Raw genomic sequence first — 24055 nt, 5'->3', positions numbered from 1 at the left:
ATTCATAAGCTTATTGCACATGCGCAGTAACTTGCAAGAAGAGAGACGGCCATTTTTACCTTATGTGGTAGTGGCGAGTTAGTCGTCTTAGAGAACCCTAAAGCAAGAAAATGACGGACGCAAAGGGGAATAAAGTAGTTGTGTGTGACAACGGGACAGGGGTGAGTGTCAGAGCTACATTACAAAGCTGTCTATGAGACACACACACACACACACACAGTGACACACTTGTGATCAACATAGTCATGTGTTCAAAGTCTTAGCCAGAGAAATAGCTTTTCTTTATTACAGTAAAGTGGTACAGATTAGCCTATGTACTACCCTGACCCATATATAAACACTATGAGCTAATGTGAATGTTTTTTGGTTGTCAGTTTGTCAAGTGTGGCTATGCTGGATCCAACTTCCCCTCCCACATCTTCCCCTCTCTGGTTGGACGACCCATCATTCGTTCCTCCGCAAAGGTCGAGGGTATAGAGGTCAAGGTGAGGGACACAGCATACAAAAACACTTTTTGTCCAATTGTGTGTTGTAAAGTATCTTGTTTGTTTGAGATCGAGAGGTACCGTCTTTGCTAATGGAAGTCCTGCTAGCACATACTCCTCAGTTTACAGTACTCCATAGCTGTTATTACATGGAGTACAGCCATATGGGGAGGAGAGAAAGTGGTTGTTTTGTGAAAATCAATCGCCTCTGTTTTAGTGAGGTTGGCTGGCTCACATGACCAAACATTGATGATGTCAGTACATTTAGTGATAATCAGTGTGTTGTTTTTGATACACATTTCCTTACTTAAATTAGGCGTACATTACGTATGTATTGTTGGTTTTAGAGTGTGTGTTGTACTTGCCCCCAGGACCTGATGGTTGGAGACGAGGCCAGCAAGCTGCGGTCCATGTTGGAGGTCAACTACCCGATGGAGAATGGCATTGTAAGGAACTGGGACGACATGAAGCATGTCTGGGACTACACCTTCCACGAGAAGCTCAAGATCGACACAAAGAAAACTAAAGTGAGAACATCTTGGACTATCTGTTTCGTGGTTTAATAGATAGATTACCTCTTGTCTTTGTGGTGGTAAAACTAAACTAAACTAAAAGCCTATACAAAGTTATGGTGACTTAATAAAAACAGAAAGTGGTAATAATGGCTTTGTACAATGTGTACATCTTTTAATCATAGCTGTGTAAGCAGGCTATATACATACATACGTGTAGCGATACGCTGCGTGTTAGATAAGTGTTCCTTTTTTGTATGATTTAAGCCTGATATGATTATGAGTGGTTGATTTGTTCTCCTCTATATACGGCACCCCTAGCTGTGCTCTGTAGCGTGGGGTGTAACCATGGTGGAGTAGAGAGAGAGGTTGGGAGGCAGATGCTGGACATTGTGCACTCGTGTGTTCAGCTCATTTGCTCGACCTAACATTGTTATCGTACATGCTGTATTGGAACCTGTACATCAGCTATTACCATGGTTACTGTCTCCATTCCATTCAGGTACTTCTCACAGAGCCACCTATGAATCCAACCAAGAACAGACAAAAGATGATTGAAGTAAGTTCTTCCTCACAAGACAGTCTAGTTTCCGTAGCTCTCGTTACTGGTGCATCGTTTTACAAAGTTTTTTATCCCTCCCAGGTGATGTTTGAAGAGTACCAATGTGCTGGAGTGTATATTGCCATACAGGCCGTACTGACACTGTATGCACAAGGTGGGTCACATGACTGTCATGTGATAGCAACACACACTCCTCAGTTTACAGTACTCCATAGCTGTTTTTATATGGAGTACAGCCATATGGGGAGGAGAGAAAGTGGTTGTTTTGTGAAAATCAGTTGCCTCTGTTTTTAGTGAGGTTGGCTGGCTCACATGACCAAACATCTGTGATGGTTGATGATGTCAGTACATTTAGGGAGAATTTGTGTGTTTGTGTTACTTTTGATACACATTGCCCTTATTTGGTCATACTGAGTACAGCTAATAGGCTGTTAGCAGCAGGACTGACGAAGAAGAGCAGCTTGAAACCTTTTGATACATATTGCCCTTATTTGGTTATGTAACTAATTGCTTAATTAATGCAATTACCATGGATCAATGACTACGTACATTGCATGACTGTGTTGTTGTTGACTGTCCCTTGTAGGTCTACTAACAGGTATTGTAATCGACTGTGGAGATGGGGTGACTCATATTTGCCCCGTGTACGAGGGATTCGCCCTCCCCCACTTGACCCGTCGTCTGGACGTGGCCGGGCGTGAAATCACTCGCTACCTCATCAAGCTCCTCCTACTGCGTGGCTATGCCTTCAACCACTCAGCAGACTTTGAGACCATACGAATGATGAAGGAAAGGCTCTGTTATGTAGGGTGAGTACATTGCAACCGCTTTGCAGCTTTAGTTAAGTTTGGGTTTGAGTTACGTTTTGCATACAATAGTGGATGTGTGTGTGTGGTGGGCTTTGTCTATTATAGTTTTCAGTTTAGGAGTACTCAGAATCTATTTATGTTACTGTTTGTATCTGAACTGTTATTGTGTGTACAGAATGTTATCTTAGGACATTCACTCACGGGGGTTGTGTGCGTGTGTACAGGTACAACATTGGGCAAGAACAGAAACTGGCTCTGGAAACAACTATTCTGGTAGAAAGCTACACCGTAAGTCACCCTCTCAACTAAATCACAGCCTATGGTTTTGTAGATTAATAGCAGCGTTCCCTTGTAAACAATAGCACAGTTTACTCATAGCATTGTGAATCTGTATATCTGTAGCCATGGCTGTTCGTGTGCTCTTGTAGGTTTATATACTACATCAGAAGTTCAGAAATGCATGTATATTGTCTTGTTGTCTGTCTGCTACACTGTTTCTCTTCTCCCGTGCAACAGCTTCCCGACGGTCGAGTGGTCAAGGTTGGAGGAGAGAGGTTTGAGGCTCCAGAAATACTGTTCCAACCTCACCTGATCAACATTGAGGGTGCAGGAATGGCGGAGCTTCTCTTCAACACAATACAAGCAGCAGATATTGACACAAGGGCGGAGTTCTACAAGCACATTGTACTATCAGGGGGCACCACCATGTACCCTGGACTGCCCTCTAGACTGGAGAGGGAGATCAAGCAGCTCTACTTGGAGAGGGTCCTCAAGGGAAACACTGCTAAACTATCGGTGGGTGAAAAAGTTTTTGCTGTGGATCGATTATTATTTGAAATCAGGCAAAAATAGATATCTTTACAGCTTTGTGTTGATATTGGAGTAATGTACTTGTGCATGACACGTGTGCTTTTGTTGTATACAAATTTTGATCCCTCGATAATTCCTTGTTGTTTTTCTCTCCCTGACAGAAATTCAAGATCCGTATTGAAGATCCCCCCCGACGTAAGCACATGGTGTTTTTGGGGGGAGCAGTGCTGGCTGATATCATGAAGGATCGTGACTCTTTCTGGATGTCCCGAGAAGAGTACCTAGAGAAAGGGGTCAAGGTCCTCGAGAAACTGGGCGTGGCTGTAAAATGAGAGTTGGTTGCAGGACTTAAATTATTGTTTTAAAACAGAACTTTATATAGTTTTAGCAAATTATAATTATACGATCAATTCTTTGTTATTTCAAGGCTATAGCTTTAGCCGTTTGATTTTAGTGTACAATTACTAGCTGGTTAGTATGTGTATGTGTTTGTGTAGTGTTTTTCTAATGCAATAATGTTAAAATTGATATAATGATGTCAGTTTTTTGCTTTTCTCACGTGATAGATGACTTCCTGTAATGGTTTAGCTATGAGCGGAAGTTTAGGTTAATTAAATGTAATCAGTAACTTCCATCAGTGTCATCTGTAGCTTGATATTAGTGTTGAGTGTACCATACACGTACACGTACGTACCCGTACCCATAAAGAAGCTAACAGATTATCAGTTTTATTCGGCATAGGTAGTTTAACAGTGCTAATAAATACGTTGCAATGAGTCAAGATCAAGAGATAGACCCTGAGGTACGTATGAAGACATCACACACACGTACACATGCACACACATCATGCATGACACAGCTCAATTACCATGTGCTAGCTAGCTAGCTACGTACCTGTACATTCGCAGTTTGCAGTTTACAATTTTATAGTAGCTAGCTAGCTGTAGCTGTGCAATGATGTTGAACCCCTTGTTGCATGCACAGGCCAGGGTTGACCAGACTACTCCCACTCCTGCTTTGGACACTGGGCCAAAGGACGCGACCCAACTGAGCGTGTGTGACAAACTCAACTTAAACATTATCGATGACATTATGGATGATGATGAAGAGCACAGAATATTCCGGACATTTTCCGACCCAGGTTTGTATGACAGTATGGTTTCCACTTGTATCTAGTATTCACTGTCTGTTTGTTTTTAATCACTACCTTGTATTTGCAACACTGAGCCTAACTCGTTAATTTCATCATGTTTTGCCATGTTATGTCATGTTTTGGTTACATACAGGTCGAAAGAAGTCTCTCAAATCTTTGGAAATCCCTCTGGACAATCTATTGAGTGGACTCATCTTCCTGTCAGGTGTGTGTGTGTACAGTCCCCTATTATCACTAGTCACACACTCGTTAGCACTAAATAAACTGCCTCAGGTAAATAAGAACATGTGTGGTCATGTTCAACACACTCCTCTTCCTAGTTGACACACTGTTTTGCAAAGCTTAGAACTAACAACATCAAAGCAATTTCAACTATGTACTCTACAGTAGTTGAGAGATACCAGCACTTTCTAGCTGATTCACCCCCCCCCCCCCCCCCCGTGTATGAGTGATGCACCACTCCATGCTTTACTTATTAACACCTTTTAATGCTAAACTAATAATGGGCAAAAACCCTCATGCCGAGACTATAGCTCTCTCCTCTTGTATCCCATACCTATTCTGCTCAGGTGGTCGAGACAAGCGTGGGTGCCCATTGGTCACGCTGACACAGCCCAAGAACCTCCAAGTGGACTGGCTGATAGAGATTGGAGTGAGTGAGATCATTGACATGCTGGCCTACTTCACCTCAGTACCAAAGTGAGTCTCAAATTAACACAGGGAAGAAAGGAGGGAAGAAAGGTGTGTACTAATGCACACTGCTACTGTTACAGATGAGGGGCTGCCTGGGGCATTTATTTATTTATTTAAAGCACCCATACTAGGTCTTATATTGACTGTACAATGCTATCTTTAGTTTGTACTCTAATAGTGACTCTGTATATAGTCTAGGAACTACCTTAAAAGGGAAGTAACAAATCCTCCTTGTTGTTGCAACCCATAGAGAGTTAATGTTATGGACCATCCTGAAAGTTTCCGTTTGTGTGCTAGCATAGTTAGCGATACGGTGCGTTTCACAATCCCTCCCCTCTCCCCCTGTGTAGTGAGGAGAGTCGAGCCCTGGGCTTTGTGGTGATGTTGGATGCAGAGATCATCCATGACTTCTTCATGAAGACTCTTGTCAAAGCTCTCAACATTATACAGGTGGGCGGATACTATTTAGTTACTCCAAGTGACATATAATTATAGTTGGGGCTGTAATTGAGCTGTCACAGTACGAACTGTGTGATTGATATAGGAAGCAGTCTAGCTTAATTCCTGCTATCATATTAATTCTCCGAAATTGTGTTAATTGTCACTGATATTTAAAATATTATTAGGATGAAGACGAACCTTTCACTGAGGTCTTCTTTGTGTCCTCAACTCGCGACGTGACCACCATCGACTGGACCATGGAGTGTGAGGAGAAGATCAACTTACCAGTGAGTCACATGACTATCACATGACTCACCTCATGCACGTACATCTATGTATATAGTTTCGGCAAATTTCCAATCGGTTGGAGCTCCTGGAATTCATCGACAAAGACCAACTGACCTCAGAGTTTGACGGTGACTTTGCGTACAACCATCAGGAGTGGGTGCGGTTTAGAATGGTGAGCGTCGCTATATGCCGTAGCTAAGTGTGTACTTAGAATATGTGAATGTTTGTCTATGCACATGCAAGCATACATGCAGCTGCTGCAGTGGTTTTTGGTTTCGCATAATTCAGTTGCTACATGTAGTGTTTTGATATATACCATTGGTACAGCTTTTATTGACTATATTGAGCCCCTAGCCTCGTCCTCACTGTAGAGATGTCGTGGCGACTGTTTTTTGAGTGTGTTCTAACCCCTTGCAGCAAGTGGAGCCATTTCTCTGTGACTGTATCAGTATCTCCAAGCACCTCGCTCGTGCTATCGAGCCATTCACAGACAGTGAAGTCCCAGAAACCATTGAAGACGTGAAACAAAGCATCCATAAGCACAAGATGGTGAGGAGGAAGACCCTGGATGAATTACATATTGATGAGCTAACGAGCGAGGGCTCTCGTATCAACAACCAAATGGTGGAGGGTTTAGCACGCAAAATGAGCGTCAACCCGGACATACAGCACACAGTGGAGACGATACAGAAGATGCTCTCACAGATTGAGCTGGTCAAGGGCAGAATGGTCTCTCTGTGGTCGACCAAAAATGAAAAACTGCAGGCCAGTCTGCAACAAAGGATTTTTGAGAAGGAGGCCTCTCAAGTATGTTTGTTGCTGGTAGTCCGATTAGTACCTTAGTTTCCAACAATGACTTCATTGTAGCTTTGTAGTTACTAAGCATGACCTCAGGCAGTTGTAGCTTGGTACTGAGCTTCCTGTTAATTGTATTTTTTGTAGACTGAGTTGTTGTCAGTGGGTTAGACTGTTCTTGGAGTGAATTTTTCTTTGGGGGTGGTTATAATTCCCAGAAGTGTAAACTATGGAAGCTAGTGACACCACCAGAACAGCTGTGGGTGACTTCAAAGCTTGAATATGCAAATTTTTTCTAAGTATTGTCAGGTTTGGTAATTAGTACGATAGTGGCTTTAATTACTGATCTTATCTTTCCTTGTAATTATAATCCCCCTACCACACACACACACACGCGCACGCGTGCACACACACACACGCGCACGCGTGCACACACACACACGCACGCGTGCACACACACACACACACGCACACACACACACACACACACACACCACGCACGCGTGCACACACACACACACACACGCACACACACACACACACACACGCACGCGCACACACACACACACACACACACACACGCACGCACACACACACACACACACACGCAGCTGATTGAGTGGTTTGAAGAGTACGCTGAGGAGTTCTTCCAGACTCACACCGAGTTGGGGGAGAGTCTAGACGTGGCAGAGACGCTAATGGCCGAACTGAAACAGTTTGAGAACTCCACACAAGTAAGATCCTAGCTTATAGCAACATAATGTATGAGGAGGCATTTACACTGTCAGGTATACTGTTACAGAAACATTGCACAGGGCTTTTCCTATTGCTGTGTATGTACAGGTTGGTTATCATACTGTACATCAAAGCACTAAGTGTGTTGCTACAATGAACTACTTGTGTTGTGATTGCCCAGAATACCGTCCACGCCCTGTCTCCTTATATAGATAGGTCCCTTTGATTGTACAGTCTGTAGTTGTTCTGAGGGTAGCTTGAAATGAGGTGTCTATTACTGTTTACAATGTTGTTATGACAACATCTAGTTTCTAATATAGTGTGAGGTGAAGTCATACATATGCACAATGCAGTGTACATTACATATTAGTTGATCTGTACATGTGATTATCACATGACTGCAGCAAATCATGGGCCGAGTGGACGTGATAGTTCAGAATGGTTCTGAGTTGGAGCAAAACCCTCACACTAACCAGCAGACCGTGACCGGGCTCATGGGCAAGATACGGACCTTCATGACTGGCTTTGAAGACAAACTAGGCCAGAGGAAGAAGACCCTTCGTGACTCAGTTAGACTGCACAAACTCATAGAGAAGGTGGGTGTATGTGTATGTGGAGTAGGCCTGTTGGGTTGAATTTTCTACCAGAGGAGGTAGGTACGACACGAGTACCTCGATTTAGCAATTAGCCTCTGCAATAACGTTGAGAGTGGGCGGATATAGATGCCCACACTCAACGTCAGAGGATAATTACTATCGTGGTACTCGTGTCGTGATTTCCTACTATTGGTATTAGTATTGTAGATGCTGTTCTCTGATACCTGTAAATTACACTCGTACAGTACTGTGGTAGTACCTAGCTAGGCTGTTAATTGGTTGAATTTCCTGCAATAACAATAGTTATGCGTTCTTTGACACTACGGCCTCTTCTCCAATCATATTCATTAGTTGTTGATTCCTCTATTCATACATATACATAAACACAGGAAACTCATAATGCATAAATACTGCAATCTCTCCGAGAATTATCAGATACTTACCATTCCTAGAATATCGTGCAACCATAGAAAATTAGAAGTGCTTGTAATCTAAACTCTATATCCTGTCAGTCAGCAGCCTATAAATACTAGTCTGACATTGTAGTTTCAATTTTTGTTACATTTAACTTAGGCCCTTACCTGGACCATTGAAGGAGCTGTGGTTCTATCTGACACAACTGGCCTTGACCCTATCCAAGCCAAAGACCTAGTCCAACAATTCTTAGCTACACACCCTCGACCCACTGCGGACAATCTCAAGGAGCTCCTCGAACTCTCAGAGAAAACCGATAGTCATTGGATACGAGACACGAGCGTGTTTACGTGCAACCGAGTCACTGATATAGGAGAGAGAGTGGATTATACTTGTCAGCTCATTGAAGACATGGTGGTAGAACGACGTAAGAGCCAGGAGCTCCTATTGGACAGGAGTACTGGTAGTGACGGAAGTTCCCCTGAGATGGGTGTGTCCTCTAACCACCACCTGGTACACCAAGAGAGCACGGCGTCTGGAGGGTCCCTACATTACGACACGGGGGCGGACAAAGCCTTACTACTGCTACAGAGTGTAGAGACAGCTGTGGAGACGGCAGCTGGGAGACTAGACGCAGGTACACGTGAGTTATAAATAATACTAGGACCCTTAGGGCAGAGCTCACACTGTACATCGATACTTGATTACAATGTGACAAGTACAGTACTTCTATCATGTGTAGTACGTACATGTATCTATTTTTAGTTGCGTTGTTTACCAGTATTCGAACAGGCAATAGACAATAGCCGTTTTACGTACGTACACATGTACAGTATTGTTATATTTTCTTCTACCCCCTGCATAGGTGATTTCCCCTCCCTCCCCTCCTCCCCCGCGAAGAGTATAGAGATAGTGGATGGTGACCCACAAATCAGTCTACTAGACATGCTCGAAGAACTCGAGAAGAATGAGTACCCGACTCTGAAACGCCAACACCTCTCAAAGAAGGACATCTCTGGTCCCACGGAAACCTCTGGCCCCACGTTTGTGGTGGGAGATGAGGCCGTCGAGAAACCGCCGGTAGCTGCCGAGAAAGTAACCCCAGAAGTCTTGAAAGAGAGAGTGAGTAGTAGTAGTAGCTAGTTGCACTGTTTCCGATAGCACTATCAGCAGATCGATCTTCTCGGCAGTTGAAAATTGTTGTTCTAATGTCCATCTTTGTGGCTGTATTGTAGGTGATGTATATAATTATTATACTGTCAGTCGCTCAGTGTCATGTGACCCACACAGGTGGAGCTGCTCCCTTGCCCTGGTAGCGAGAGTGACCTGAATGTTCAGACCAAGAATGCTAAACACAGAAGGTGAGCCTTCAAGCACTTGTGTACACATGCCGGTAGTAAACAGAGTGTGTGTACACTGAGACCTTTTATAGCCGAAACACAAACCGTTTCAGTGATGTTTTAGTTGACTAAACATCCTTTGGATTGAACTTCAAAGAGCTTCACTGCCTCTGTAAGGTTGTCATGTGCATCACAAAGATATCATTAGTGTGCTTCACAAAGATTTCATTAGTGTTCTTTGTAATGAACCCGTGCAGTACTGTCAATGCGGACATTGTTGCACTGCACGTCCTGTGTTTTGTGTACTGTAATTACACCTTAAACTGTCCTTTGTACGTAGTGGTTTCTTAGTCAGCTAGCCTCGATTACCTCCACCACACACACACACGGACACACACACACACACACGTACGCACACGGACACACACCCAACTGTATTTCATTTCTAGTTACAGTAGTAGGTGATGGCATGTGCGGGGCCCATTACACTAGCTGATCTTGTAGCGATTCGCGTACTACATGTCAAAACATCCTCTGCCATGACATGTACACATTACCTAACCACCTGATTTCCTAGTAATGTGATTACCCCCACCCCCCTTATATAGGAAGCTAATGGAGGAGCTCATTCAGACAGAGATGACTTACATCCGTGATCTGGAGTGGGTGGTGAAGGAGTACATGCCGGCCATGGACAACCTCGACGAGTTGCCACGCAACCTGGTCGGGAAGAGGAACCTCATCTTCTCTAACATACAGAAGCTGCTCGAGTTTAATAGACAGTGAGTACACCTTCATAATAAGTAGATTATAATCCTAAAGAACTCAGTTTATTGCTGTACGTTTTTTGCCCAAGTTTCGCCCAAGTTGTACATACGTCTGACATTAAAATAATATTAACATGAACTCTAATCCTGAACATTTATTAGTCTCACAAGAATACCAAACAGAAAGTACCAGTATATCAGTGTCAAATTGAAAGAGATTTTGCGTACCAAGTGGCAACTTATTCATTTTGTACTGTATACTGATCAATTGACAATTGGAATACAGTGTTTGATTGTAGCATTGCAGCATCATAACATCACAAGTTTGGGAGATCTGATTCAAAATTTAAACGCGCGTTCTTATAGCTCAATGAAAAAAAAAGAGTTCTTCCACGTCACATTATGTGTTAGATCATACATTTGTCGGACCCAAATTTTACCAAGGCATATTTCAGAAAAATGGCCCAAACATTTTGGAGGTAAACAATGCTATTAGGCATACATGTAGTAGAGCTATTGAATGCACATTTTACTTTTGAACGGAATTTCCAAACCTCGAGTTATGACCGCTTGAAAGACACTGGCTATAAAGTCCATTGCCATTCGATAATTGCATGTAACTATATAATTATATTTATTACGTGATTGTAGCTGTCCACGTACATTACCCTCATGCATGCTCTATCACAGGATGATCTTCCCGCTGCTAGAGTCGTGTCGCAAGTGCCCCATCAAGTTGGGGGAGATCTTCCTCATGTTTGAAGAGGACCTGCTCAACTATTGCCAGTACTTCAAGAACATGCCCCTGCAGACGAAACTCATGAACGAGGGAGGCCACACCTTCTTTGCTGTGAGCTGACCCCCCCCCCCCATTTATTGCCATGCCTATAATTTTCAGCTTATAAATGTATAGCTTGTGTATCCTATATATGACCCTTGCTTGTACAGAGCTCGTACTAGAGCTATTGAGCTTGTGTTGTGCTTCACCTATGTGTTGATGCCTAACATTGAGTGTTAACGATGCATTTTGTATATAGCCCTTTGAAAGGCATATCAGCTAGTGATTGTTTTTGATCTAAATATTGCTTTAATCTCTTGTGTATGTGTACCTACAGATGACATCAAAGCGACTGAATGACAGCTTTGTATTGGGCTCGTATCTCATCAAGCCATTCCAACGCATGGCTCGCTACCAGCTGTTCCTCAAGGACCTTATCAAACACTCAGTCAAGTCTGATCTGGCCGGGAAACTCAAGGAGTACTATGACAAGTTGAAGGTGAGGGGAAATATAAAATTATAGCTCCTTTACAATAATTAGAGGTACATTTACATGCGATGAGCTCACCATAATTATAATTTTTAACTTTTTGGGTGCCACTGTTTTTACCAAATTTTGAGCTAGAAAACAACATAGTGAAATCTCGAATGTTTAACCAACATGCACATAGCACTATAGGCATGTTATTGTCATTGGTATTTGTTTGTTTTCACTGGTTACTAGGAGTTTTCCTATAGCGTGTGTTGTTGATATTGGCAGTAGTTATGACTACCTATGGTGCTTTTTGTAATTTCAGGAAGCCCAAAAAATGACTGACTTCATTCTCCGTCATGGCAACGATCTCCTCGCCGTCGAGTGCCTCAAAGGTTTCGATGTAAGTTCAACTATTTATTAATTAATACTAATTGTGTTGACTTGCACATAATTATAATACCTGTCCTCTTTGGAATGTATAATTCAATTGCCCCACCTTCCCTCAGGAGAGGATTGATGATCAAGGGAAGATCTTGAGACAGGGGGACCTGGTTCTGGTGGAGATGACCAAACACAAGCGGAGAGTGTTTCTGTTTGAGTCCACCATTATCCTGGCTAAGAGGAAGAAGCTGAAGCACTCCAAAGATATCGCCGGCTCTGATGAGGTGTTTGAATACAAGGACCACTATATGGTGAGGGGTAGCTAGTACATCTATGTACATTGTATACCTATGCTTTTAGTGTTAATTGGTTGTGATCACAAACTTCGCCATTCTCTGTTCGTCTCGTTCTCCAACTACTACGTACATGTGTATGTGCATTAATATCCCGCAGCCTACTACTGTATGAGTCTAATATCACAGCTATTTGGAATTTTTTGGTGGGAGAGTTTTGCTATGACAATAATGTGGAATGTTAAATTTGTTTATATAAATACTGTACATATTGTCTAGCTATGACAAAGACGCCCCTCCCTCCTCCCACAGACAAAGGACTTTGTACTGCGAGAAACTGTCGAAGGTCACCCGACTCGGTTCACACTCTCAGGGAAGAAGGTGTCTCTCTGTTTCCAGGCCGACTCTGTGGACCTGAAGAACACTTGGGTGCAGGACATCTGGGACCTCTTCTTTAGTCACATGCTGCAGCTAAAAGGTACAAGATAGTCACATGATATAATTGTAGTATATCCTATAATTATATATGCACTTCGATCTACATTACAAATGTCAATGAGATTTTTCTGAATTACATGCTATTTTGTGCATTGTTTCTAGTTCTGTTATCTCATTGCTAATATTATATTTGTCTCCACAGACAAGAATTTGGAGCGCCACGGTTCTCGAGAACTCACTTCCCTCATGGCTGCCGGCCCTGGTCGCTCGGCAACCATTGGACGTTCATTCGGACACTCGATTCGTCACACCATGTCGATGAGATATCGTACAAGCCTTGACTTCCCACGATCCCGTCGTTCTCGTCCCGGCTCGTTAGTCAGTATCACCTCCAACACCTCGGAGGTATCGTCTAGTTCTCTCTACTCTGAGGACACTATTAGTCAAGTCAGCAGCTCAATAGCCCCAGGCTCTCCCAGTACATTCGTGGATCTCAACGCTCGCAGTGCCAGTCAGGTGGGACTCCATCGTACCTCCTCTGGTAGCATGCTGGGCGATTTAGACGACACTTTGAAGAGGACATCATCCGGTAGTGGAATATTGATGAGAAGATCGTCCCCTAGTAATGGATTGTCAATGAAGAGGGTGTCGTCTGGTAGCAATGTTTCGTTTCGAAGGTCACCGTTACCCGATGAGCGACGCTCTCACCTGACTATAGAGTCTCGCAGAACGCCTGAGGCAACGTCACCCATTCTACCCACGTCATCTAGCTCAGGGGGAAGTCAAGACTCTGACCCAGAAATGCCTTTATATGAATCCCCTGTATAAGAACTGTCCTACTGTACTAGGAAATTTGTATGATTATAATCATGGTTGTCGTTGTTTAACAACTATTCTCTCTTTATATTACTCTTTTCTATCACTTTCTATCGTATCCTCTGTTCATGTTTTCAGAGGTGCTTTGTGCACATTGTAATTATAGTGTTGAACGAATAATAAATGTTCATTGGTACGGTGGTACGTACATGTACACACAATCCTCTCCTGTAATACTTGGAATTCAATTCTGTATAATGTAACATTGTCTCTTCACCTCTTCTACAACACTCTTGAGCGAAAGCAAAACATGGCGTGGTTGAGTGGACTCTATTCCCACTCACACCACTGGCCTTCTCTTGTGGTCGGGATATTTACGTATCTGTTGTTTATACATGCAGTGTTGAAGTAAGAGTTAGGAATGAGCAATAATTTACATGATTTACAACAAGCTCAACAACACAACACCAGAATCTGATGACGTCATGAAAAGGACAGATCAGCCCCGCCCCTCTTTCTGTGCATTAAAAAATTAATTGTGACGCGGGATCTAGTAAACTGATTAACCGAATTTGGGGTGGGTTTGTCAGCAATCTTCATTCTTGAGAATCCAAGCTTTGGAACCCAAACAGAGCTACGTACAGAGGTAAGTAGTAAACTACTACTAGCTATAGCTGCAGCAGGCGTAGCCTACACTCTAGAAGTTAGAGAAGCTTACAAGCGCTATTAAAACAAGCCTACATTCAATGATTCATACAGCATTTTTAATTTAATAGGTTTCTAAACAATTTTTTGTGTATTTTGTACAGGTTTACCATGGCATCAGAAGTGGACAAGGTCAACATTGATAGTATCATACAGAGGCTACTGGATGTGCGTGGTTCAAGACCTGGCAAGAACGTTCAGCTTACTGAAGCCGAAATCCGCGGGCTTTGTTTGAAATCGAGAGAGGTATTCCTGAGTCAACCCATTCTCCTGGAGCTAGAGGCCCCCCTTAAAATATGCGGGGACATTCATGGCCAGTATTATGATCTGCTGCGCTTGTTTGAGTATGGAGGGTTCCCACCCGAAGCCAACTACCTTTTCTTGGGGGACTACGTGGACCGTGGGAAACAGTCGCTCGAAACGGTGTGCCTACTTTTGGCCTACAAGGTCAAGTACCCCGAGAATTTCTTTCTTTTGAGGGGCAATCACGAGTGTGCGAGTATCAACAGGATATACGGTTTCTATGACGAATGCAAGAGACGGTACAACATTCGTCTGTGGAAGACGTTTACTGATTGTTTCAACTGTCTTCCGGTGGCGGCTGTTATCGACGAGAAGATCTTCTGTTGTCATGGCGGGCTCTCTCCAGATTTGCACAATATGGAGCAAATTCGTCGCGTCATGCGTCCCACCGATGTCCCCGATCAAGGCCTTCTTTGTGACCTCCTCTGGGCCGACCCCGACAAAGAAACGGCAAGGTGGGGTGAAAACGATCGTGGAGTTTCCTTCACTTTTGGACCTGAGATTGTCTCCAAGTTTCTGGCCAAGAATGATTTTGATCTGATCACCCGGGCTCACCAAGTGGTTGAGGATGGCTACGAGTTCTTTGCTAAGAGGCAGCTGGTGACTCTGTTCTCTGCCCCTAACTACTGTGGTGAGTTTGACAACGCTGGGTCGATGATGAGCGTGGACGAGAGCCTCATGTGCTCGTTTCAAATCCTCAAGCCTGCCAGTGACAGAAGAAAGCTGTTCGGAGGAACGAGTGGAGGCAAGAATTCCAAGAAATGAGTAGACATTAATAGCTATGAAGTTAGTATAATTGCTAGCCTTTTTATTGTCAGCGCAAGAATGTATTGCCCTATGTATATGTGTATATGACACAGCACATCCTTTTATATCTCATTTCTGTGGTTTATATCAATAGTTCTGCACGATTGTGATGTATGTATATCTTGTGTGTTTGACAAAAATGTGCTGCTATGTATAAAGAATGAGATTAATGACACCATGCAATGATGTTGATTTCCCATGGCGACATGAATGTAATCCTCCCACAAATAAGGAGTCATTTGTGGGGCTTCTGTATTTCCCTATACAATGTATGTTGCGTTATATACACATGCATGCCGGTAGTAACAGTAAACACATGCCAGCTCTCTCGATCTGAACTACCGTATAGCACGAAAATTTCAAGGGCTTAATTTTCGCTGATTTCGTGGGTTAGTAATCCTACACAAAAATTAAGTCCACAAAAATTGTCTTTAAATTAGAATTATCTGCTATAACGTGAAGAGATTTAAAGGTGTGACTTCTGGTAAGCAGTCAACTCACGAAATTATTCAATGAAAGGCTTTTAGAGGCCATTCCACGAAACATAGGTACCTCGAAAATTTCACACTATACGGTATAATTATGGTGAGAATAGTGTAGAATACTTTCTGCACACGAAGAAACAACGATTGCACAAAGTTATATGATTATATATATATAATAAGTTAACCCTATAAAATGCTATCTGAGTCCAGTCCACACATCAAATAAACTGCTTCCAAATGCTTTCACATCTTCCAGAGAGCTCAGGGAACCTTTGAAATGACTCAGCTCAGAATTCACAATCCTGCAATAAGAATAAGAGAGGTCTACTCGTACATGGTAGAATGCAAGGGCAGCTGCTCACATGTTGTGATGTCAGTAATTTGAGCTGACAGCTCAACATTCTTTTGTTATTGATACATGTAGATAACTGATGATATGACACAATTCAAGTACTGCCCCATTAAACAAAGCTCTATGATGCACACTTGTTGTGCTAGCTACTATGCATAATGAAAGCACATAAAGCACTCCGTAAAGTTAATGAATATTCCGTTGCTATAACAATGAATATTATAACAATAAGGTATGTGGTGAGTGGCAGCTGTTAGTAACTCACTCACCCGTGCAGTGTGCTGCCATTGTTGGAGATGCCGAGGACCAGTAGCTTCTCACGGAGGTGACTAGTGAACATCTGCTCTATACCGGCAAACAGTGCCTGTGTGTGTGTGCGTGGGTGGTAGGGTGGGCCGTGAATACATGTAGGTACATACTTTGCACATGTATAACATGTGGGCTGGGGTGGGCGTGGGCGTTGGGAGTCTTATATTGGTAATAGGGCGTTGAGTTTGAGGGGGGTGGGTCTGTTAAAGCAACGTACAACATTGCTATACATGTACATACAGACAAGGTAGGGAAATAGAGTTTTAATTAGTGACCTTTTGACCCTGGCATTCCTCCTCTGGGGAGTGATGGGGGTGTAATTGATTTTAATTAGCAGACAAATTAGCTCTGCAGTACACATGTACAACTAGCTACAGAGGTACAACTACATGTACATGTACTCATGTAGTGTGTCCTCACCTGCAAGAGGTCGGAGGGGAGAATGTCCACCAAGTTATCGTGTAGCTTAACAATCTGTTTGACCAGGTTCTTAAACGGCACTGACGGCACTGGACTCTTGGCCTCCCACTGGGTCACATGAACAATACACAAATCATAAGACAATCACACGATTCAACTAAAGATCTAGGCCTTTAAAAGGGCTACAAAATGATTGTAAAAATGCACGATTCGATCTGAAGTTATGAGCAGTCACAGTTAGCTATAAAAACAGGCGAATCATCAACTATAATAGTCAATGCTTCTTCGCCGGAAGCAATCACTGGTTTAATTAACACATCACTGGACAGGCATTTCAAAAGGTTACAAAATGCATTTGGAGTCATACCTTGTCGAGTTGCTTCATGATCATGGCGTCCATTATGCCCATGACCTTGACGTTGGTTCTCTGACAGTGTGAGCTGATGTCCTGTGAGGGGAGGGGAACACAGTGCGTGGTTACGGTTGCTTGGGAAACACAGTGTATGGTTACGGTTGCATGGGGAACATAGTGTATGGTTACGGTTGCATGGGGAACACAGTGCATGGTTACGGTTGCATGGGGAACACAGTGCGTGGTTACGGTTGCATGGGGAACACAGTGTATGGTTACGGTTGCATGGGGAACATAGTGCGTGGTTACGGTTGCATGGGGAACACAGTGCATGCTTACGGTTGCATGGGGAACACAGTGCATGCTTACGGTTGCATGGGGAACGGTTGCATGGGGAACACAGTGCATGCTTACGGTTGCATGGGGAACATAGTGCGTGGTTACGGTTGCATGGGGAACACAGTGCGTGGTTACGGTTACATGGGGAACACAGTGCATGCTTACGGTTGCATGGGGAACATAGTGTATGGTTACGGTTGCATTGAACAATCTCCATTGTCCTCAAGCCTACAATACTCATACTATTGAATCGACATCCTTAATGCTCTAGTGAAACTGACACTAAAATGCTACTGGCCTCTTTTGTTGCTCAATTCTGCAACTCTCACATACTTCCCCTCCTTAACAGAACACTGGATATTGATACATGTAAGGGACCACAATAAATACTCGTGCCCAACCACAATAGCTAACAGTGGCTATACAGACTCACTTCAATAACAAGATCAAACTGGGAGAGGAGGACGTGTTGTTGGGGGGGTAGCCGCACCTCAAAGTGCTTCTTAACGCACGGTATGATCAGCATCACTGCCTCAAGGCAACGAGTGGATAGTGCTGAGTAGAGGGAGAGAGGGAAAGGGTAATAGATTTAGAAGTACACAGAGCACAATTAAGTACAACACCACTATTCCAGACTATTTCCCCTCCTTTGTTCTCACTACCCCACTTCTCCTTCTCCTTTCAGTTTCTGTCCCACTATCTCTCACTGTATTTGATAGGACATTATCTCCTTTCAATTATATATGCTCTGGGATTATAAGTACACTGAATACAAGTTCATGTACTATACAATCCAACACACACACTGCCATGGGTATACCCAAGAGTATATGATAGAGAGAGAGAGTATCGAATGTAGGCATACTGTACATCAGATGTATGTGGAAAGTAACGTGACTTCCTGTATCTGTCACAAGCTTGGAATTTGCACACAAGCGTGGGTGATGTAATCTACTTTCTTGATAGATTACATCACACACGCTTGGATTAGTCAGTGTGCAAATTCCAAGCTTGTGACAGATACAAGGAAGTCACATGTGTTACTCTCCGCATACATCTGATGTACAGCATGCCTATGTTCGATACTCTCTCTCTCTATCATATACTCTTGGTATACCTTACATGCTTAATATCTAAAATTCAAGTAGTTAACAAAAAATAAGATGACTTTATACTCACCCAAATGCTTAATAATTATGTGAAATTTAAGTAGATGAAAAAAAAGACCTGCTATTGATTATATACTCACCCAAATGCCTAGCTGTTATCGTCTTGAGACCCACTGCTGTCATAGCCCCTGCCCCCAAAACCAGCTCACATGTCCGAGAGTTGAATTTCTATACAGACATCACACACTATGATCTGATATGCTCAGTGGGTCACCTTTAAAATCTCGACAAGTTTTGAGAGGACGTCAGTGATGAGCATCGGGAGGTCATCAGCACAAGAGCAGTACTCCATCACCATCTTGATTAGTAGCAGGACGATTCTGAAGGGCAAAGGTCAGAGGTGGGAGGTCAAAGTAGTAGGCAACTTACGAGACGACGGCAAACTGTTGTCCGTGTATGGAGAGCTTGTTGCTGGGGGGCTGAGAGTCGGAGGATTTGACCGAGTTCTCTGCGGCCATAGTGGGGGGTTGAATACCTGTGTGCATACGTGTGGGGGGTAATTAGGAACATTGACCACATGCAGAGAAAAAAGTTTGCCCATTATTTCTCATCAATATTGTCTCACCAGACTCTAGAGTGGAGACTACGGTCTGTATCTCTGCGGGGACCTCGGTCTGTTTCCATCTCTCACCGTCCAATAACAGACTATTCAAGAAGGGGGGAGGGGTCAGATAGTGCAGCGAGTACACTAGCACATACCTTAGTGCAGTGAGTACACTAGCACACACCTTAGTGCAGCGAGTACACTATCACACACCTTAGTGCAGCGAGTACACTAGCACACACCTTAGTGCAGCGAGTACACTAGCACACACCTTAGTGCAGCGAGTACACTAGCACATACCTTAGTGCAGCGAGTACACTATCACACACCTTAGTGCAGCGAGTACACTAGCACACACCTTAGTGCAGCGAGTACACTAGCACACACCTTAGTGCAGCGAGTACACTAGCACACACCTTAGTGCAGCGAGTACACTAGCACACACCTTAGTGCAGCGAGTACACTATCACACACCTTAGTGCAGCGAGTACACTAGCACACACCTTAGTGCAGCGAGTACACTAGCACACACCTTAGTGCAGCGAGTACACTAGCACACACCTTAGTGCAGCGAGTACACTAGCACACACCTTAGTGCAGCGAGTACACTAGCACACACCTTAGTGCAGCGAGTACACTAGCACACACCTTAGTGCAGCGAGTACACTAGCACACACCTTAGTGCAGCGAGTACACTAGCACACACCTTAGTGCAGCGAGTACACTAGCACACACCTTAGTGCAGCGAGTACACTAGCACACACCTTAGTGCAGCGAGTACACTAGCACACACCTTAGTGCAGCGAGTACACTAGCACACACCTTAGTGCAGCGAGTACACTAGCACACACCTTAGTGCAGCGAGTACACTAGCACACACCTTAGTGCAGCGAGTACACTAGCACACACCTTAGTGCAGCGAGTACACTAGCACATACCTTAGCTTGCCCAACTTTTGTGTGTGGAATTTCTCGAGAAATTTCTTGCCCTGTAGACAAAAAAATGTAAATGTAAACATAATTATGACACTCCTATGCACGCAGTCACATGCTGGTCACCTGAGAGAGTAGGGAGGACCTGAGCTGGGGACACTGTCGACCCGTGAGTGTCGTGCTCCTGTTGACAAAGGTCTCCACCAGACGAACCAGGCGCACAAACTCTGAGGGAAGCAGCTCCTCCAGTAGACCAGCCTTGGCACGAATACTCAGAATCCTGGCACAGCGAGCGTGGAGTAGGTCACATGATGCAGTCACCACCTCCTCACACTCTACTAGGAGGGTGTGGCTTAGTTCAGCCGGGATCACACCACCCTCACACCTACACAGGCATTATTAAATAATCAGCCCACAAAATAATTTAATCTCACTCTGCAAAATTGGCGTCCAATCGATTTTCTTCATTTGCGTCAGTCGTATTTTCCTCAGCTGTTGGCATGGCGGAAGATTTTAAATCTGTTCTGTCCTCCTCTTTAATAATATTGTTAGAGTCCACGTTTGTGGTGAGGGAAAGTCCCATATGAGTGTCACTAAGCTCATCGTCCAATAGCATTTGCTCGAGACGGTCAGCTGCTTCCTGGTCCTCCATTGACTCCATGGGGGCATAGTTCAGTGAGGGAGGTGGGGGGTCAGAGGGTGTGGTTATTGGCTCGGGAGGGGGGCTACAGGGAGACATGAAAACAATGCATCAATGCGTACAGTCTCTATATATATCAATTATGAGCTACAGAACATATACCAGTCACCTACTAAAAAATATCATGAGTATGGTCCAAAGGTGAGGATGCCAAATTATGGCAAATTTTTTATTTAAACACATGATTTCAAAGGTCTCTTTATGAAATTGGATCAACAATACTAAGGTTATTGCTTTTAAAAGACGCTCAACTACTAAACCCCCCCCCCCGTTTAGTCAATGGCTCCGGAACTCTTTCAGTGGCCATAACTCGATCCAATTTCAATGATTTTCTGAGCTTAGAGGACCGACCATCACCAACCAGAAAGGGGAGAACCCTGATCTACATACTCTACAAATGTTCTGGCATTAAGTTACGGGCAGTCAATCGTACATAACTAAGCGTAACTAACTAACCTAGATTCCACAAAGACCACAGTATTGCCAGCTGCTCTCTGACACACTCCAGCAATCACCTTCACAGAGGCCTGGGCAGAATGAATTATTAGTTAATGAAACAGTAGACCATTTCAAATACTGACAATTCAGTTAACATGAAAGAAGCACATGTACAGAAACAGTAACTAAGTTAGATACTGACAAGTTAACACAAATTGATGGCCTGAATTGTTTACAGGGGAAACCTGTACACGGTGTACAAAGGTCTACTGATGAACTGGAAAGATAGGCTATTGCAAGGAGTGACCGTGTGCAAAGTTACAATACTCTAATTATGCATACACTAGACATGTCACATGACATACAGTACACACACGCACACACACAAACAGGAACACAGTGTATTTACTTGTACTGCTCTCAAATGAATAATGAGGCAATCAAAGACGTGGGTGAGAAGGGTCAGCCAGGGGTCAAAGTTCAGCTCCTTAATGGTCTGTGAGAGTGGTGTTGCCTCGTCTCCGGGGTCAGAGGGTAAATTGAGGTAGCCATGTACAATGTCTTTGACCTGCGTCTTTAAGAACAAGAGAAGTTTTTCTCTGAGTGCCGTCACGAAATGGACCTTCCCTTGTCGTAGGAGTCCAAAGGTCACAGAGATCAACCTCTCCTGCGTTTGTGTACATGGAGGGTAACAAGACATTGAAAATCGATAACAAGGTTTAGAAATAGTGGGGCTAATATTGATAGGGGGTTCCAGATATGGATGAGAAAAACATCCTCTAGGGCATTATTTCACAAACATCCTTCAAACGCATGTATAATTTTTTCTACAGACATAGCCAGTAAGAGCTATACATGTAGCTGATCTACCAGTCCCTTCCCTCACCTCTGTGTCCAGACCCTCCACCCCATCAGCTGCCTCTCTGATCCTCTGTCGAATGTCCTCCAAGCAGAAGCTCACAAAATCTCCCTCCATCATTCTCCCAATTGCTTTCTCCATTTCTCTTAACTGCGACCCTAAATGCCTGAGGGCATGCACTCCCTGTAACTCTTGCGTTAAGACCTCCTGCGTAGTGCTGATTAGTTCTAGGGCACCCACGAAATCGGAGGCAGCCAAGAGTGATTGGATGTTTGGTTGCGTCTGTTGGACGATGGTAATGAGACGGAGTTTGTCGACTAGGATTGTGTAGTGACGACGACGGATGAATGCCCTAAGGAGATTAAGTGTCTGGTGAGTGGAGACTCTGTCAAGCTCACGAATCTTGTGTCTGTGTGAGAGAGAGACAACAATTATACATGCTAGCTAAATAATATCGATATTGTGATCAAAGTTCAACAAAATACTCCACTGAGTCGTTCAATGTATTCATTGCCCATCTCCCTTTATTGAGCAGTCATGTGAGATACAGTATGCTCAATTAGAAACATGTTCACAGCGAAAAAGTGTGTGTGTGAAGGAGATGTGTGTGTGAAAGAGATAATAAATGCATTGTCAGTATTGAGTTTACAATAATCTATCAAACATTAAACAATTTAGGAACTGTAATACATGCACGTACAGTGAATTGCCTTGTTGCTCTGGAGAATGCCACGTGCACTTTACATGAAATTAAGTAACGTCATGAGAATAGGCCCCACCCTGCCTCACCTTAGCTCAACGACATCGTGCCTCACGTCGGTCATGAGTTCCTGAAGGTCCTGTTGGGAGGAGAGGGTCTCAAAGAACAGGTCCGACCTCTGTGAGATCTGGTGAGCCAGGTGGACCTCGATGACGTCCAGGTACTGGGTCAGCTGTTCATGAAGGAGCTTCGTCGAGTGGTTTGTACCTTCCTTAGTACTGACCACACCCCCTCGCTTGGCCGGGAACAGTTGCGATAGTGGTATGACTTCTTTGAAAGTCGGAGGGTCCTCTAAAGAGAAGTCGTTTTGCATGTATACTCGTGGTACAGATGAGAGGTCGTACGTCTTCCCCCCTTCGTTGAGCTTGGCAACGAGGGGGGCAATCATCGAGGGGGAGGTGGGCGTGGTACCTTCAGCCTGCTTCTTCATTTCTCGTATGATTGACCGGTGAGATTTGCGCCCTCGAGACGTATTCTTGAGGTATGGAAGAAAGTCGCGCAACTCGATGGAGGGTAGTGTGGACGGGGGGAGGGGGGCGGTGGGGATAAAATAGCTGCCCCACGTTCGAGTGAAGAGGTCCAGTTCACGGTTCAATGGCTCGTTTAGAGCAGTCGCTAGATTTTGTGCTCCCGATCGAAGCATCCATTTTGGTTCCTTCTTTGAGCCAATCTCCTCTACGCTGGGGATCCGAGACCTCTTGGGGAGAGAGGCCACGCCCACTCGCTTTGGAATCCTAGATAGTTCATCCCACAGGTCTTCACTACCTGATGAGTGCCCCGCCATTGGGAGAGGTTCTTGGAAGCTTGAGCTCTTAATGCACGGGGTTTTCTTTGTCTTTTTGATAATCAGTAGGAGACACAAACCATAGATAAACGAAAACTAGCCTGGTTTCAATTCCATAGACTGTACTGGACAGCATGGCCTACAAATATGGTAAAGATCGTTAAAACTGTATCATGATTATTATTCACCCGCATGGTAAAGTGTCTGAAGGGCTAG

At 43.9% G+C, this 24055-nt stretch overlaps 4 protein-coding genes across 5 annotated transcripts; 3 read left to right on the top strand and 1 right to left on the bottom strand.

The window, feature by feature from the left end:
- The first annotated feature begins 18 nt into the window (after positions 1-18).
- LOC135348588 (actin-related protein 2-B) lies at positions 19-3733 on the top strand. Its single transcript, XM_064546853.1, has 9 exons — positions 19-161; positions 375-485; positions 857-1012; positions 1500-1556; positions 1641-1713; positions 2146-2368; positions 2593-2656; positions 2885-3163; positions 3340-3733. The coding sequence occupies exons 1-9, from the start codon at positions 111-113 to the stop codon at positions 3508-3510; spliced, it is 1185 nt and encodes a 394-aa protein (XP_064402923.1). The 5' UTR covers positions 19-110; the 3' UTR covers positions 3511-3733.
- A 77-nt stretch (positions 3734-3810) lies between these two features.
- LOC135348587 (triple functional domain protein-like) lies at positions 3811-13765 on the top strand. 2 transcript variants are annotated; one of them, XM_064546852.1, is made up of 20 exons: positions 3811-3980; positions 4163-4319; positions 4465-4536; positions 4901-5030; positions 5375-5474; positions 5651-5752; positions 5809-5925; positions 6171-6560; positions 7160-7282; positions 7688-7879; positions 8453-8930; positions 9159-9415; positions 9584-9654; positions 10242-10415; positions 11091-11250; positions 11516-11677; positions 11976-12053; positions 12160-12345; positions 12640-12805; positions 12968-13765. In XM_064546852.1, exons 1-20 carry the CDS (start codon positions 3951-3953, stop codon positions 13591-13593), a joined length of 3771 nt encoding a protein of 1256 aa, XP_064402922.1. In that variant the 5' UTR covers positions 3811-3950; the 3' UTR covers positions 13594-13765. The 2 variants fall into 2 exon arrangements, with proteins under 2 accessions (XP_064402922.1, XP_064402921.1); XM_064546851.1 differs by having other exon boundaries at positions 8453-8936.
- A 347-nt stretch (positions 13766-14112) lies between these two features.
- On the top strand, positions 14113-15579 carry LOC135348589 (serine/threonine-protein phosphatase alpha-2 isoform-like). The gene is made up of 2 exons (XM_064546854.1): positions 14113-14227; positions 14391-15579. Exon 2 carries the CDS (start codon positions 14398-14400, stop codon positions 15352-15354), a length of 957 nt encoding a protein of 318 aa, XP_064402924.1. The 5' UTR covers positions 14113-14227; positions 14391-14397; the 3' UTR covers positions 15355-15579.
- Positions 15580-15966: 387 nt separating this feature from the next.
- LOC135348584 (vacuolar protein sorting-associated protein 54-like) lies at positions 15967-24031 on the bottom strand. Its single transcript, XM_064546847.1, has 16 exons — positions 23085-24031; positions 22323-22704; positions 21846-22103; positions 21455-21525; positions 20733-21023; positions 20425-20683; positions 20305-20354; positions 19388-19467; positions 19192-19297; positions 19037-19142; positions 18903-18990; positions 18087-18208; positions 17330-17410; positions 16963-17070; positions 16503-16597; positions 15967-16183 (listed from the first exon to the last, which is right to left on the bottom strand). Exons 1-16 carry the CDS (start codon positions 23837-23839, stop codon positions 16078-16080), a joined length of 2958 nt encoding a protein of 985 aa, XP_064402917.1. The 5' UTR covers positions 23840-24031; the 3' UTR covers positions 15967-16077.
- Between the last annotated feature and the right edge of the window lie 24 nt (positions 24032-24055).

This window comes from Halichondria panicea, chromosome 15 (genome assembly GCF_963675165.1).
Source record: "Halichondria panicea chromosome 15, odHalPani1.1, whole genome shotgun sequence".
Taxonomy (NCBI): Eukaryota; Metazoa; Porifera; class Demospongiae; order Suberitida; family Halichondriidae; genus Halichondria; species Halichondria panicea.
This window is presented reverse-complemented; position numbering and strand designations above follow the sequence as displayed.

Bases quoted from the DNA above. Each gene is read 5' to 3' on its own strand.
- LOC135348588 (XM_064546853.1), top strand. From the start codon at position 111: ATGACGGACGCAAAGGGGAATAAAGTAGTTGTGTGTGACAACGGGACA. The intron at 162-374 runs GTGAGTGTCAGA...TTTGGTTGTCAG, and splicing joins TGTGTGACAACGGGACAGGG to TTTGTCAAGTGTGGCTATGC. The intron at 3,164-3,339 runs GTGGGTGAAAAA...TCTCCCTGACAG, and splicing joins GAAACACTGCTAAACTATCG to AAATTCAAGATCCGTATTGA.
- LOC135348587 (XM_064546851.1), top strand. From the start codon at position 3,951: ATGAGTCAAGATCAAGAGATAGACCCTGAG. The intron at 9,416-9,583 runs GTGAGTAGTAGT...TGACCCACACAG, and splicing joins CAGAAGTCTTGAAAGAGAGA to GTGGAGCTGCTCCCTTGCCC. The intron at 12,054-12,159 runs GTAAGTTCAACT...ACCTTCCCTCAG, and splicing joins AGTGCCTCAAAGGTTTCGAT to GAGAGGATTGATGATCAAGG.
- LOC135348589 (XM_064546854.1), top strand. From the start codon at position 14,398: ATGGCATCAGAAGTGGACAAGGTCAACATTGATAGTATCATACAGAGG.
- LOC135348584 (XM_064546847.1), bottom strand. From the start codon at position 23,839: ATGGCGGGGCACTCATCAGGTAGTGAAGACCTGTGGGATGAACTATCT. The intron at 22,104-22,322 runs GTGAGGGAAGGG...ACACAAACGCAG, and splicing joins TGGAGGGTCTGGACACAGAG to GAGAGGTTGATCTCTGTGAC. The intron at 19,143-19,191 runs GTAAGTTGCCTA...TTTGCCCTTCAG, and splicing joins CAACAGTTTGCCGTCGTCTC to AATCGTCCTGCTACTAATCA.